General features: G+C 44.4%; 3 protein-coding genes across 8 annotated transcripts; all 3 read right to left on the bottom strand.

Moving 5' to 3' along the window:
- Positions 1 to 2,020: 2,020 nt before the first annotated feature.
- Positions 2,021 to 5,355, bottom strand: LOC113583026 (P2Y purinoceptor 13-like). Its single transcript, XM_027019109.2, has 3 exons — positions 5,264 to 5,355; positions 3,130 to 3,855; positions 2,021 to 2,682 (listed from the first exon to the last, which is right to left on the bottom strand). Exons 2-3 carry the CDS (start codon positions 3,838 to 3,840, stop codon positions 2,338 to 2,340), a joined length of 1,056 nt encoding a protein of 351 aa, XP_026874910.2. The 5' UTR covers positions 3,841 to 3,855; positions 5,264 to 5,355; the 3' UTR covers positions 2,021 to 2,337.
- Positions 5,356 to 6,198: 843 nt separating this feature from the next.
- LOC113583037 (P2Y purinoceptor 13-like) lies at positions 6,199 to 8,365 on the bottom strand. The gene is made up of 2 exons (XM_027019121.2): positions 8,283 to 8,365; positions 6,199 to 7,349 (listed from the first exon to the last, which is right to left on the bottom strand). Exon 2 carries the CDS (start codon positions 7,342 to 7,344, stop codon positions 6,340 to 6,342), a length of 1,005 nt encoding a protein of 334 aa, XP_026874922.2. The 5' UTR covers positions 7,345 to 7,349; positions 8,283 to 8,365; the 3' UTR covers positions 6,199 to 6,339.
- A 3,837-nt stretch (positions 8,366 to 12,202) lies between these two features.
- Positions 12,203 to 15,751, bottom strand: p2ry12 (purinergic receptor P2Y12). Of its 6 annotated transcripts, none has more exons than XM_035528734.1 (5): positions 15,570 to 15,751; positions 15,434 to 15,485; positions 15,269 to 15,308; positions 14,354 to 14,419; positions 12,203 to 13,749 (listed from the first exon to the last, which is right to left on the bottom strand). In XM_035528734.1, exon 5 carries the CDS (start codon positions 13,733 to 13,735, stop codon positions 12,656 to 12,658), a length of 1,080 nt encoding a protein of 359 aa, XP_035384627.1. In that variant the 5' UTR covers positions 13,736 to 13,749; positions 14,354 to 14,419; positions 15,269 to 15,308; positions 15,434 to 15,485; positions 15,570 to 15,751; the 3' UTR covers positions 12,203 to 12,655. The 6 variants fall into 6 exon arrangements, with proteins under 6 accessions (XP_035384627.1, XP_026874929.2, XP_026874926.2 ...); XM_027019128.2 differs by having other exon boundaries at positions 15,439 to 15,485; XM_027019125.2 differs by having other exon boundaries at positions 14,354 to 15,000; positions 15,570 to 15,750.

The raw sequence follows: 15,751 nt of genomic DNA, 5'->3' as shown, positions 1-15,751 counted from the left end.
CTTGCGTAAGTTGTTTATTGTTGGGTAGGGGGGTGGTCATTTTTCTCCAGCTATTGATTTGTGGATGTAGAGGGTTTGTGCTAAAACCAAGATGCCTGCAGTCTCATGCGATCGCCCACGTTTGTTGCCAGTGGTTTGGAGGGCTGCTGATGTCTCTGACTGTCCCCACACTTCCATGGAGTTACGTTGCCATAGCTACAACTCCGGGTGTCCCTGCTACTGCTGTGATTGCCATACGCACCCCTTTGTCTACTACCGTATGCTCTGGACATGCCTACCGCTCTGTAATGTTTTTGTCAAGCTGAGCTCCTGCTGTCTAATGTGCTGTTGGAGGTAGATCTAGAGGTGATACCTTCAGCGTGACCCCTCCTGACCTCTGCACCTTTACACTGTGATTCAAGTAAACTCATACTTTTGTTTTAGTGTTGTAAACCTTATCCACACATTCAACTTATTCACATCGTTGTCCATCACTGTGTCTAACAGTTGCATATATTCAACACAATTGACAGTATCACTTTTTCATTTTACTGCATCACTCTGCTTTGTAATGTTCATATCAATATCCATTACCTGTTGCCGGAGCGGGATACGAATGGAGTGTGGCTCCATTCAGATAAAACTGGGTTAATATAAATTCAACGGGAGCACTCTAAAATACTGTCAAATCCATTTTCCACTGACTTTAAGAAAAAGAATATGATCTTCCTTTGTTGTGCGCTGGAGACAGTTAAGGCGGATTAGTTTTACGTCTGAGAATTTGCTCTTGGTGTTCTAAATCCAAGAGGTTGCAGCTATGAAGTTATGACTATGTTTGCTGGCCAAACAGCTCTAATTCTACACACACGCACTTAATTTAAAGTGGTCCTCCCTTCACCTTTCCTACAACGATGTTGTGTTTTGCCCACACAATTACACATAAAGTGCGAATAATTAGCAGCGAATGCCCAAACACATATCTCCAGCACAGCACTGCATCAAAAACAGACACAGAACCCGAGCCACGAGAGAAGCCGGAGGAAGAAACCCAGCTGGGGTGAGATTAGCAGGAGGAAAATAAAACCACCATGACTCTGCAAGCAGGAGAATTCTGTATGTTCTGACACGTAGGACCAGATACTGGCTGGTGTGTACAGTGCAGAGTGAACCGACAGGATCTGCTGCTAGCCCATTACACACAGACTTTATGGTATTAAGACCAGCAGAAGGACTGGTATCACTGGTATCACATTGCTCATGTAATTGTCATTTTGGGATAGAAAACCAAAAAATTGACAATGTACCTTCACTGCCTTTTTCCCGCCCTGTGATGCATCCTTTCCACAGCATCACAGGAATTACGAGCAGCTCATGCTGCAGATCTTCCTAAAGCACAGTCTGAACCCCTCCAATTAATGACTAATGGTCTTCAAAACAAAAGTGCAAGTAAAAAAAGTTGAATGAAGGAACAATGATGTCAACCAGGCCATATTTTTCTCTTTAGCACTTTTGTTCTCTGGGTTCTAAAATGACGCCTGTTTAGAGGCTAATTTTTCTGTCTTTTAATTCTAAATTGATTTACAATTCCATTCCAGTCAAAGTCATTTTATTAATATTCGCAAAAGCTTTAACTTATCAAGAACTGAAACTGAAGGAAGAAGGTTAGATCAAAAATGTTGACTGACAGAACACACACACACACACACACACACAGAGATTCCAACTTCTCAGAAATAGACATAGTCAGTGAAGGCCCAGTAAAGTTCTAACATCTCGTACTCTCTAATACAGTCACAGTATAGGAAATGCACTTGCTTTACAAACACCTACGTTTATTTCCAGTGCTTTGTATTTTAACACATATTTTAACATATATATGCATTTCCCATATTTTTGACTCCACCTACCTTTGGATTCCGAGAGCTAAATGTACAAGCAAAATATGTTAAGGTACGCTGTGAAGAAGTTAATTATAAGTTATTTGTAAGGGGATTCTTCACTCATTACTTCACACTATAACTTCAAACACACATGATAGTAACACTGTGCTACTGGTCTTTTAATAACATTATTCAGTGTGTAAACTCATTGGGCAGTAAAGCCCATTCAGTTAGTTCATTTAATCTAGTAGAGGCCTGAAACAAAAACCACCAGACACAGAAATATCAAGTTTCAGTTGTGTTCAGTTGTGTTCAGTTGTGTTCCTCAAAATAGGATCTAAAAAAAATCCTTGTTTGTACAATCTCTTTTTTCAGTTTCGGCTCAAAGTTTAGTTATGCCTTGACGTAATCCGGCTGTTGAGAACAGGCATGTGCCCGATGAGCAAAGCAAAACTCATCTGTCTGGATCAAAGGGATGCTAATAAGCACCAAGCTCCGAAGGTTTGCTAAAACGTGCCATGTGAGACAACTCCTGCTTGGTAGATGTCTCCGTGGGAGACTCCAGCCCGCTGTTACCCAGGGGTCTCTGGCAGAGCGTGGCAGTCAGCTTCCTCCGGAAGATCCGACACAGGAATACGTAGATGAGGGGGTCCAGGCACACGTTGGTGGCGCACAGCCAGAGCGTGGTCTCCTTAGCGACGTAGAGCTGGTTCTGAGCCCAGCAGTGCTTGGACGTGCTTCGTGTCTGAGTGAGGGTGTAGGGCACTCGGGCCAAGTGGAAGGGGGCGAAGCATACAAAGAACACGCCCACTACCACAAACACCTGGGGAGGAGAGAAGGGTGAATTCCTGTAGACACAACCAAGCCACCTTAGCAGGTATGTAAAGAAAACTATCTCTATGTAACTTGGTTCTCATAAACCATCATTTATAAAGAAGCGTAGAAAGGGGAGTACAGCATTTAAGAATCCATTCATTTATTGAGGATGTTTTTCCTCGTGTATGTTTTCCTTTAACGGAGTCCCAGTAACGGAGGACTAACATTAATACCCTAAGAAATTAGGAATTCTATAAGGAACAGGAATTCTGTACTTCAGATTTGACCTTTGTTCCTGAGCAAACAAAACATTAAAAGTGATCAGTGGTGATTCTAACTGCAGGATGTCTCCACGTTCTTATGGGAGGCGGACTGCAGCTGCGCAGGACCTCATTAACCGTGTTTGCGCTATTTCTGCCGAACGGGAGCGTTGGAGAGTGCCTCCTTGTGTTACCTTGGCCTCGGTGCGCTTGGTGGCCGTGCCGGAGCGGCCCTGCGAGGCACGGTACGACTTGTACACCTTCCTGCTAATGAAGCTGTAGCAGACGGCCATGAGGCCCAGCGTGCCCCAGAACACCACCTGGCACAGGTAGTTGAAGCCTTCGTGCCAGCGAAGTCCCAGCTTGCTCTTCAGGCTGCTGCACTTCAGCTTCCCACCGGCGAGTGGCGCTCGCGCCGGCTGGTTGCTCAGGACCACGTTGGGCAGTGCCAGGCTGAGTATGACGGCCCAGACAGCGGTGCACAGCGCCTGGCCCACGCCCACCCGCCGCAGGGCGCACCTGCCGAACGGCCGCACGATCTTGAGGTAGCGGTCCAGGCTAATCAGGCCCAGCAGCAGGATGCTGATGTACATGGTGGCGTAGAAGAGGACAGCGGAGTAGCGGCAGTAGAAAGCCTGCAGGGGCACGCCACCCACACCCGCGTCCGACAGCACCTTCACGGGCACGGCCAGCGTCATCAGCAGGTCCGCTGCCACCACATTCTTCAGGTACACCACGAACGTGGAGCTGCTGCGGATCTGGAAGAAGATCCACGCTGCCAGGCTGTTCAGCGTCACGGCTGCCAGGAAGAGAAGGCCGTACAGGCAGGGGAAGAGAATGGCTGTGACCTGGATGTCCAGCTCGCAGCGTGCCGAGACGTTCCGCTCGCTCGTGTTCATCCTCATGCTCCCCAGCTTCGGCTGGAAGGGACAGACACAGCCGTGATGAATTTGTTCGGAAAACGCAGAAGCAGAGAACTGCAGAAGACCGCTGAGACAGGTTAGTTGGGTTAGGGTTATGCCTTGTTCCTGGCTTTCTCAGTTATGGAATGCAAGTTGTGGAAGTTACTCAAGGGAAAGATGGAGGCAAACACCTGAGTCAACATAAATGCCAGTGAATCTCAATTTCAGCCGTGCTGAATTCTGCAAGAACATCTGGATCTCTTGCAATTTCGCTACGAATGAACTAAATGTCCTTGCTTGTCTTCATCATGAACCTCCACTCTAAACATCTAAACCCTGCCTTCCGTATTTCCGTGTTCAAGAGCTGACGGGCTGAACGACATTTGGAGCATTGTCCGATTTCTAATTAGTTGTGAACACAGCAAACCAAAGCGGTTCCACCGCATTGGTGGTGAGACAAAGAGCTTTCCAGTTGCATGCTTAGACTGGAAAAAAATGCTGTCAGCTGCCTCCTCATTCTCTGAAACAGAGCAGTTAACCAACCAAGCATAACCACAGAGGAAAAGCCCTACTCTTCTGAAATACCACTGCTCAGGCATGCAAGCAAAGGCGCAAGACAGCAAACCCGCAAGCCACGTTTACGGGAGCCTCGGCAGCTGGAGTAGGATGTATAATGACACTGAACATCACATGGGTTCTGGTGAAAGCCAGAGTCTGACTGCAGCTCAGAAGGTTTACTCCCCACAAATCTTTAAAATTATTCAGGTTAATTCATTCGAAATTGAATTAAGTACCTTATATGTAAAGAGAATGCACTGCACCACGGATATCTGTTCTTATATTGGTCATCATAGTTTGCCTTTTATCCTTGCAGGTATATGCTGGGGCAGCGATAACTCAGTAGTTAAGGTACTTGCCTTGTTATTGGAGGGTTGCTGGTTCAAGCCCCACCACTGTTGTGCCCCTGAGCAAGACCCATAACCCTCAAGTCATGTTCAGTCATAATTATAAGTTGCTTTGGATAAAAACATCAGGTAATATTGGCAGACCATGTTAACATGTTTGTTATGCTCTTTGTAAAACTCAGTCTCTGACTGCAGGATGCTAAAAGCAGCACTGCTACTACCAATATTAAGATTTCTTTTTATATTTTAGAACCAAAAGGTTTTAAGTATGCACTTTTAATTAACACTGGTTCATTAAAAGCACCACAGTTACTACCAATATTAAAAGTACTTTTTATATTTTAAAACCAAAAAGTTGTATGTATGTACTTTTAATTAACATTGGCTAATGTAAAGCAAATACTTTTTTTTTTTCAAATGGAATAACCATACAACTTTGTTCCTTATACTGATTTTTTTGACACTCTGCTCATTCACAGTGGCCCTGTCACTTGTTTTTATGTAAGAGAGTGAAGACTTACCAGCTGCTTTCAGAAGAAGTGAAAGCCCTGCGCAAGGCTTATATATATATATAGACACACACACACACACACACACACACACACGCAAACACACACACACACACACACACACATACACACACGAGACCATCAGAATGCCCTAACACCTTCCTTCTGCTTAATATTGCTCGGGGCTTATACACACACACACACACACACACACACACACACACACACACACACACACACACACACACACACACTGTTGTTTCTCAAAGACTTCCTCTGCTGTCACAATAAGGTTGGCACACCAGGGCATTCCCATCCTGTGCAGTTTCCTGCTCTTTGTCCCAGCAGAGGGTATGTTTTACTTCTCGCCAAATTTTATTTACTCATTTGCATCAAATTCAATAGTGTCCAGAGTGATGAGTCAGGAGTATGAGCCTATATCTGCTAGACAGCAACAGACAGCAACAGGGAACTAGTCTCATTTCTTTAAATGTATTTCTTTTATATTTACATATATACAAAACACTTTCCTTACACTGTTGATGAAGGGCCTCTCTCCTTAATGTCCTGTTTCTCTGGAAACTCTTTGTACTTCAATACAATTTTGAATCTCTTTTGAACCTCTTTAATATACAATGTAAGTTCTTTTATAGGCGATGAGTTATGCATGAAGTTTAGCAGTTGGTTCGCTGCTCTGCTCTCAAAACCAGCCCCTTGCATGCGGTGTCCTAACGCGCCAACAGCTTGTCCTAATCAGGTCACGTGCTTTGGTTATGTAAATAGCGATTCATTATATACGAGACAAGGGGCCGCTTATATTTTATCAAAAACAACAACAACAATAATAATCATCATCATCCTAATAATTTATTTATGCAATGCATTTAATACATTATTATTTGATACATTATTTAATACATTTTAAATTGAATATAATGCGACTATGATATAATAATAATAACAGGACGACAACATTCATCCGGTCACAGTTGTAAAATCCCTGTGAAACTAGTGGTTACGTAAAATGCGAAAGAAGACAAGGTCAGAATGCAAGAAAGATAAAAATATTCAATGTTTCTGGGTACAGGTTAGTGTGTCGTATCTGAGGACTGGTATGCATCCATATTTTTGCCAAAGTTTAGAAAATGCATTTTTAATGCACAGGACTCTATAAACTTTTTCCTGAACGACTTGCAGAGGAAAAAGTAGATCAGGGGGTCCAGGCACACGTTTGTGGATGAGATCCACAAGGTTACATCCTTAGCAATTTTCATTGTGGCGCGTGTGCAAGTGTCGTTTCTCAGAACCTGCAGCCTGGTGTACGGGATCAGCACGCAGTAGTAGGGCACGTAGCAGATGAGGAAAACCAAGAGGATAAGGAACACCCGAGCTTTGGCCTTGCGATTTCCTTGGCCGTTGCTGCTGCGCGACTTCTGATACGATTCCAAGACTTTCTTCGCAATGCAGATGTAGGAAGAGAAGATCAAAATGCACACTGCCCAAAAAACTGCCTCGCTGAACTTGATCACGCCCTCATGCCACGCTCGTCCGTGCTCACTTTTCATCGCCATGCAGAACTCTCCGCTCTTGTTCCTGGGGTCTTGGTCCGTGGTTACAATAATCGGGACGGTGTTGCAACCGATCAGGAGCACCCAGATGGAGGCGGCGAGGGCCTTGCTGAGCGGCAGCCCCTGACACAGGAGCCTCCCTCTCGGCCGGACGACCTTGAAGAAGCGGTCGAGGCTGATGAGGCCCATCAGGATGATGCTGGTGTTCATGGCCAGGTAGAAGATCACAGAGAAGAAGCGGCAGGAGAACGCACGTAGTGTCTCTGCGGCGCCCGGGAGCTCGCCCGCACCCCGCACAGGGAAGGTCAGGGTCATCAGGAGGTCGGCCGCCAGCAGGTGCTTCAGGTACACCATGAAGGTGGACTTGGACTTGACGCGCAAGCAGATGTAGGCCACCACCATGTTAAGCAGCAACGCTGGGATGAACAGTATGAAGTAGAAGCTGGAGATGACCGTGGCTCTCACGGTGTCGTTGAGGCCACAGTCCAGATCGGAAGGGGCCGCGCTCAAAGGTGTAGCTGCCATTATTCCTGCAGGCAAGCAGACACAGTAAGAAATAAGTAAAGAAACATCAAATTTGCTGAGGGTAAACCTTCAACTAGCCAAACTGACAAAGAGGGAGGTAGCCATGGACTGGGGTGTTCCGCAGCTTTGGGCTGGACAGTCAAAGCAGGGTGCCGTGGGTAGTACTGCTCCATTTTGGTCTATATTCCACCTCATAGCTAATTTTTCCTTTTCCATATCTCATTTCCTAATGTCAGAGACATGGAAAAGCGAGAGTCATGTAACCATAGAAGGATCATATAATGATAGAAAATCACATAACGCTTCTTTTCCCAGTAAACACGTAAGCAAATTATGCAAGAATGCAAGAATGATGACAAACATTTAGTGCCACAGGTTGTTTTTTCTTGTTTGGTTTTGGATGAATTATTATGTTGAACAGGAGGTTAATGAAACATCAATGCAGCCAAACAAGATTCTTAGGAAGTGGTTCGCTATCACCTAAAATATGTTAATAACTTCCTCAATATAACCTCAGAACCGTACACTTTTTTGATGGTCCCTGTAAATGCTTTGCAGATTATTCGTTTATCTTTATCGCTCATTAAATTGAACACCAATTAATACAAAAGGGTTAAATCTGACCCTTAGCCTAACCCCAGCCCTTAAGTATAACCCAAAACTTAAACCTGATTCTAAACTTAACCATGTCACCTGAGTTTGAACCCACCATTTCTTAACAATTTGTGCACCTGTGGATAAACTATGAGGATGAGCAATATAACTGATTTTCTTAATGAGTGATTTTCTTATGTGTTAGCAGGTTGTTTTTTACATTTACATTTTAAACTGTTTAATGTGTTTCATCACACTTTAAGAGGTGCTTTTAAGGCTTAATGTTCTTTATATTCCTAAATAAATGCAAAGGCAACCATTAAAGTTAACCTTGTTTGTCATACCTTTGAAGAACTGGAGACACGTCTGTGCTGCGGGTATTCAGAGTATACTGTATCGACTCTTCAGTATAAAGGAAGCTTGGTTAAATGTGACCTAGAGAGAAAAAACACACACACACACGCACACACACACACACACACAAACAAGCATGCATGCATGCTCACACACACACGTGCGCACGCACACAAAGACGCATGCACACTCACACACACACACACACACACGCATGCACACACATGCACACACACACGCACGCTCACACACACACACGCACGCTCACACACACACACACAAACACGTACACACGCTCACACACACATGCACACACACGCACACAAACACACACGCACGCTCACACACAAACACGCACGCACGCTCACACACACGCACACAAACACACACATGCGCATGCGTGCACGCACACACACGCACGCTCACACACAAACACACACACACAAGCACGCATTTACATTTACACTTACATTTACATTTGCGACATTTGGCAGATGCTCTTATCCAGAGCTACTTACAAAAGTGCTTTGTCATTTACTCACACATCACACCTGCACACACACACATACACACACACACAATGCACTCATTACGCCAAGGAGTAACTAATGTCACTTAGGTTTACATCATAAATGTCTTGTGAAAAGAAAAAAATACACTCCACACACACACACACACACACACACACACACACACACACACACACAGTAACTTCCCTTTGTGTGATCATACTAATCTTTTTAGCATCAGCTGCTTTTCATTATTTATTTATTATTTTAATTTAACGCCAGTCTAAGATTATTATCTTCACAGTAATATCTCTGGATGCAGCTAGTCTGTATCTCTGGTACTTTAAGAGTGCAAATAATTAATCAGCTTTGTATAGAGTTGTTGTGACAAATACATTAACTAACTAATTAGTTATTTCCCTATTTTGTACAGTGTGTATACTGCAGTTGTGACAGTTCATGTGAAAATGTGTCACACAGATCATCGTTTTGCTAAGAAAACACACCAATGCACATTTATTGTGTTTTTTGCGCCTGCTGGCTGTGGTCACCAGCTCGAGCCCACTCTAAGTTCTGCTTCCCCCATGCTTGCTCCTCCAAAGTCCCGAAAATGTCTGTGTGCTACCCACCACCTTCCCTTGGGTGTAACAGCAACCTCGGTGCCCTTCACAGATAAACACCCGCTCAGCTGCCTTTGAGAGGCCGCTGGTCACATCTCTGGTGCCTTCCTACGCTCCACGCAGTAAACTGGATGTGAAACACGGTGCACTATAAGTGTCTTATCGAAAACTACGAAGAGGGAAGAGAGGTTTGGGTCTACATACACCCTGGCAATGATATGTGTTTTGCACGAACATTTGAGGTTCACTGATTGCATTCTGAATGTGGTTTATCACAAATTCTTCTAAATGGAAAGATGCATGTATATACCTCTGTTAATCTCTATCTATCTGTAGAAGCTCTGACTCTGTTTTCCTCTGCCTCTTTCTCTCTCTCTCTTTCTCCTTTTGTGTTGTTCCTTCCACTCCACACAGCAGAATGAACCGATGACAAGATAATGGCAAGTCACACGGTTCTCTTTTTGAACCCGATGCATCTGCCGCACGTCTGCTGGGGCGGCAGATGTACATGCCGGCGTCCTTCCCTTTTCTCTGCAGGAAAGAACTCTCCGAGCTCACCCCGTGGCAGGACCATCGATGTTCTGACCTCTGATCTAAAGGGGTTGCACTCAGGACCTGAAAACCCAGTTCTTTCTTCTGGCAGCATGCTCAGGTTGCCTGTTGTGTTGTGTTGAGACACACTTCCTTCCTAAACTCAGAGAGCAGACAGAAGGGCCCAGTTGAAGGCTGGCAGGCTCAACAGCGCCCCGTGTGGCTGTTCTCTTAGACTCTCCCACCCTCTTTTGCTTTCTTGCGCTGCCTGCTGAGGAGATCCATCCTTGTTCTGTGAGGTTGTGTTAACATATACGTCCCCTTTGATGTAACATTTCTCCAATCTGAGAGTTTTATAAAGCATGGGAATACGCTGCTCATACGCATGCCAATGTGTTTAGTATTACCTTGTTTGTGTTTGGCTTATCTTGTTTGTGTTTGGCATTACCTTGTTTGTGTTTGGCTTACCTTGTTTGTGTTTGGCTTACCTTGTTTGTGTTTGGCATTACCTTGTTTGTATTTGGCATTACCTTGTTTGTGTTTGGCTTACCTTGTTTGTGTTTGGCATTACCTTGTTTGTATTTGGCATTACCTTGTTTATGTTTGGTATTACCTTGTTTGTGTTTGGCTTACCTTGTTTGTATTTGGCATGATCTTGTTTATGTTTGGTATTACCTTGTTTGTGTTTGGCATTACCTTGTTTGTGTTTGGGTTACCTTGTTTGTGTTTGGTATTACCTTGTTTGTATTTGGCTTACCTTGTTTGTGTTTGGCATTACCTTCTTTGTGTTTGGCTTACCTTGTTTGTGTTTGGCTTACCTTGTTTGTGTTTGCTATTACCTTGTTTGTATTTCGCATTACCTCGTTTGTGTTTGGCTTACCTTGTTTGTGTTTGGCATTACCTTGTTTGTGTTTGGTATTACCTTGTTTGTCTTTGGCTTACCTTGTTTGTATTTGGCATTACCTTGTTTGTATTTGGCATTATCTTGTTTATGTTTGGTATTACCTTGTTTGTGTTTGGCATTACCTTGTTTGTGTTTGGCTTACCTTGTTTATGTTTGGCATTACCTTGTTTGTGTTTGGCTTACCTTGTTTGTATTTGGCATTACCTTGTTTGTATTTGGCATTATCTTGTTTATGTTTGGTATTACCTTGTTTGTGTTTGGTATTACATTGTTTGTGTTTGGCTTACCTTGTTTGTATTTGGCATTACCTTGTTTGTATTTGGCATGATCTTGTTTATGTTTGGTATTACCTTGTTTGTGTTTGGCTTATCTTGTTTATGTTTGGTATTACCTTGTTTGTATTTGGCATTACCTTGTTTGTGTTTGGCTTAGCTTGTTTGTGTTTGGCATTACCTTGTTTGTATTTGGCATTACCTTGTTTGTGTTTGGCTTACCTTGTTTGTGTTTGGCATTACCTTGTTTGTATTTGGCATTATCTTGTTTATGTTTGGTATTACCTTGTTTGTGTTTGGCATTATCTTGTTTATGTTTGGTATTACCTTGTTTGTGTTTGGGTTACCTTGTTTGTGTTTGGTATTACCTTGTTTGTTTTTGGCTTACCTTGTTTGTATTTGGCTTACCTTGTTTGTGTTTGGCTTACCTTGTTTGTGTTTGGCATTACCTTGTTTGTGTTTGGCTTACCTTGTTTGTGTTTGGTATTACCTTTTTTGTATCTGGCATTACCTTTTTTGTATTTGGCTTACCTTGTTTGTGTTTGGCATTACCTTGTTTGTGTTTGGCTTACCTTGTTTGTGTTTGGCATTACCTTGTTTGTGTTTGGCTGACCTTCCACTAAAGATTGGGAATAATGTACATGCTGCACCAGCTCTGAAATCTTTCCTTATGATCTCTGCATTTTCAGAGGCTTCCCAAAAAAGCTGCATGTTATTAGTGGTTAAAAAAACAAACAAAACTTTGAGATACATCTCCCAGAGCAGCAGTTCAATGCCTCGTGAATTCATACCTATTAAATATCAAATATGTTCATGTGTTTCAAATATCAAGGCCATTATATTTGAATAAGTATTTGAATATTCTACAGTGCATCCTGGTTTCTATCTTTTACTGGAATGTCATTGTTCATTATCTTTAAACAACAAAAACTAAAGGATGGTGGAATAATGACAGTTATGAGAAGTGACTGAAATAAAAATTATGGTGAAGCCTTTACATTCCTGAAGATGGGACCTTTCTTTGACAGGGCAAAGAATGAATATCACAACAATATCACACACATCAAAACAACCTAACAGCAAAACGGGTATATTTTATTTCTACAGATACACAACAGCTGTAATGACATTTCACTGGACAGAAGGACTAACTGCAATTGGTAATTATTAAGCAGCCATTAGTAATGAGGAACTTATTAGGAAGGATGCCTAGCACTAGACAGTCCAAATCAGATCCAGCCAAATTATCGCATTTACCTTCTACAATGATTACATATCAGATATTTTACATAAATTGCATATGGGGAAAATATATAGTGCAGAAATATACCTTAAATTTCACTTACATCTGGATATTGTGTCTTTTATACATTTATATAAAATTCCCTTCAGTGGGCTGTCAGTGGGGTTACAACCCCATATAACCCTGTCACCACTGGGACCATCTTTCTGGTACCCTTCCATGTTCCTTCAGTTATAAGACTACCTCTATGAGGAGAAAGTTCTCGGCAAGTTCTCCCTTGTCTGTTACAGTGCCAAGTTTCCTGTGGTGTCACCTCCTATGGTAGCGCTCGTGCTGACCTGAAGCACGCGACACCTCCCGGGCGAAAGCCGCAGGGTGTCGCACAGGGAGTCCCGGAAGGACTTGCAGAGGAAAAAGTAGATGAGCGGGTCGAGCAGTGCGTTGAGGGCGGAGAGCCACAGCGTGCTTTCTTTCACCCTGAAGAAAAGCAGCCGGTGCCGGCAGCCGAAGAGCCGCATCCTCGTCTGGCTCATGGTGTAGGGCACCCTGGCGAAATGAAAGGGCACGAAGCAGGTGAAGAACACAGCCAGGACCAGGAACACGTTGGCCCGCACCCGCTGCTTCGCCCGCCGCCGCAGGGGGGCCGCGCCGCACTCCGTCCCCCCCGTCTGACCTCGGGTGCGGACGTAGGAGCTGTACAGCTCCTTGGTGATGAGGGTGTAACACACCACCACTACGCCCAGGTTGCCCCAGAAGATCACCTGGCAGATGTAGTTGACTCCCTCGTGCCAACGTAGGCCCAGCGGTGTCTTCAGGCTGCTGCAGTCGAAGTGGTCGGAGGCCGGCGGGCGGCTGCTCAGGATGGCGTTGGGGAGCGAGAGTGCGAGTAGGAAGGCCCAGACGGCAGCCGAGAGCAGCTTCCTGCGGCCCAGACGCCGGGGGCTGGCGCCCGCAAACGGCCTCAGCGTCTTCCTGCAGCGGTCGATGCTGATCAAGCCGAAGAAGAGGATGCTGATGTACATGGTGAGGTAGAAAAGCACGGAAGAGACGCGGCAGACGAAGACCCGCATGCCCATCGGCGCCAGGTTCGAGTCAGCCAGGATCTTGAAGGGGAAGGTGAGGGTCATGATCACATCCGCTATCACGATGTTCTTGAGGTAGATGATGAAGTGGGAGCAGCTGGGGATACTGAGGAAGACCCAGGCCGCCAGCCCGTTGAGAGGCACCCCCACCAGGAAGAGCAGGGAGTACAGGACGGGGAACACGGTGGTCTTCAGCACGTCTTCCCTGGAGCAGTCCGGCCACGAGCCGTTCCCCCCAGTCTGGTTGCCGGAGTGGGCCGGCATCGCTGACGTCACCTCCATGGGCTGGAGGGTTTCTACAGAACCACACAAATCAAAGATATGGAGTCTCAAAAAAGAAAGAATTAAATTCTGTTTCAGTTCAAGTTTATTTTCTTTATTTTAGATTACATCGATGTGTCCTGCTCCCTGTTGCAGAAGTGAAAACAACCCCCACATTAACTAGTGTTCTGGCCTCCGAAATAAAAGATTTTAGGAACTGAATACCACAAGTGGTTACTCAATTTTTGCTTTGGGGCATGCACAGTTAAAACAATCAATTGGAGTTTTAAAAAATTGGAAACGAAATAAATACAGAAATAAAGGATATACAGCGTCCATAGGTTTGGTCTGTACTGGCAATTTTGTAGTATATTTGGTGTCTGAGCAACAGCACTAGTAAGGACTGGACCCCACTGAAAAACTGAGATTGGGGATTGTAACATGGTTAGGAAATGCCAAGATTAGATTACAGTTGGTTGAGAAGCTGGCTGACCGTAACCATTTAACGCCCTATAACATGAATTCAATGAAACACAACTCTGCATTTTACTTAATTGCGGAGTGTGTCTGGTCGCAAGGAAGTTCTTTGCTCTTTGCTTTGCCAAGTCAAATCAAGGCCACACACCCTGGTGCACTTACCTGCGTTACTCCAGGCAGGTGTAAGACTGCTAACCGGTCCAGTCACTCCTTCTCCTGATACTTGTCCTGAGATACATTGAAAGTATGATTAGAGGATTTGAGAGGGTTGGGGATATAGAACGCACCCCTTCCCTTTTGCCACTCTCCCGCCCCCAAAACACCCACTCAGAATAGCCAGTTTAAGGAAACTTTCTCTCTCCCTTCTGTTTTTTTGTTTCCTGCAACGCCGTGTCTTGTGTGGAGCCCGAGCTATGGGCCAAGGGCACAGTGACACTGTGCTGTGCACTTTCACTTGTTCGCATTGCACAATCCAGACAGCACATGCTCCCCTTCCTTGCCTACGTGTTTGGCTGGATTTGTCTGGTCTGCTTTTTTTCTACAGGATCTCCATAAAACAAAGGAGCATGCAGAAGCTGATAAAAAGCCTTTACTGAAGACAAGAGAGTCACAGCGTTTGCCTCATACTTTGTCTTTAAGTTGCGCTGCCTGTTCTGCAAATCTCGCTTTTGTGGGGATCGGCTGAAAGAGTGTCAGAGTCAGAGGGAACCAAGCGGGAGACAGAAGTGGACATGCTTTCTCCATCATTCGCCACCCACGTCTCTTTTAACAGATGTGTCTTTGACCCGTTGACCCAAGTGCCACTCCATCTGCAACAGCCATTTTCCATTAGCACATGCATGGATTCATCGCACAAACGTTTAAATAACCGAAACACATACAGGACACAGTTGAACCGACTGGCTCCTATGAATCAGTAAGCAAACCAGTTGAAAAAAAGACAGAAGACAAGATTCATACAATCGTATTCCAGAAATGTATGCCATTACAATCTGCACTGAATATCCTCCCAGAGAAATGTTTCACAGCCCGGATTAACTGGATTCAAATTGTGACAGAAAGGAGACAAATACTCACACTGGGAGGTTAAAGTCCTCTGGCGACCTGCTTCCTGCTTCTAACATTGTGTGTTGGTAAAAAATAGTGCCATAAGCAAATTTGAGAGACAGACAGAGGGGTTGGGTTATACAAACGGCATGGAAAACAGAATCGGATCTATCCCCTGGGAACGATCCACCTTACCTCACCTTACTCCACTTTACTTCAGAGACACCACCTCAGTAATCTGCTGGCACTACAGAAAGAGATGAATATGTTTTTCTTCAGAGGAAAACTAACTAGACAAAAGATTTGGACTCTTCAGGCTAGAGACACTTACCAACCGCAGCAGTGTATTCAGACACTAGTGTTCAGTGGGTGTCCGATCTGGTTTTACTTTCTCTGATGTCATAGATTCAGAAAGATAAAAATAAAATAACTTGAAGCTCAGTGCGAATAAAGCCAAGTTTGTTGGCCACACATCGAGGCACCTTAACGTCTTGGATAAGGATCATAGTGCTA

Source organism: Electrophorus electricus, chromosome 7, assembly GCF_013358815.1.
Source record: "Electrophorus electricus isolate fEleEle1 chromosome 7, fEleEle1.pri, whole genome shotgun sequence".
Lineage (NCBI taxonomy): Eukaryota > Metazoa > Chordata > Actinopteri > Gymnotiformes > Gymnotidae > Electrophorus > Electrophorus electricus.
The sequence above is the reverse complement of the archived record's forward strand: the minus strand, read 5'-3'. Positions and strand labels throughout refer to the sequence as shown.

Excerpts from the sequence above, each read along its gene's own strand:
- LOC113583026 (XM_027019109.2), bottom strand. The coding sequence starts at position 3,840 with ATGAGGATGAACACGAGCGAGCGGAACGTCTCGGCACGCTGCGAGCTG. Across the intron at positions 2,683-3,129 it reads CCAAGCGCACCGAGGCCAAG|GTGTTTGTGGTAGTGGGCGT; the intron begins GTAACACAAGGA and ends TCTCCTCCCCAG.
- LOC113583037 (XM_027019121.2), bottom strand. The coding sequence starts at position 7,344 with ATGGCAGCTACACCTTTGAGCGCGGCCCCTTCCGATCTGGACTGTGGC.
- p2ry12 (XM_027019126.2), bottom strand. The coding sequence starts at position 13,735 with ATGGAGGTGACGTCAGCGATGCCGGCCCACTCCGGCAACCAGACTGGG.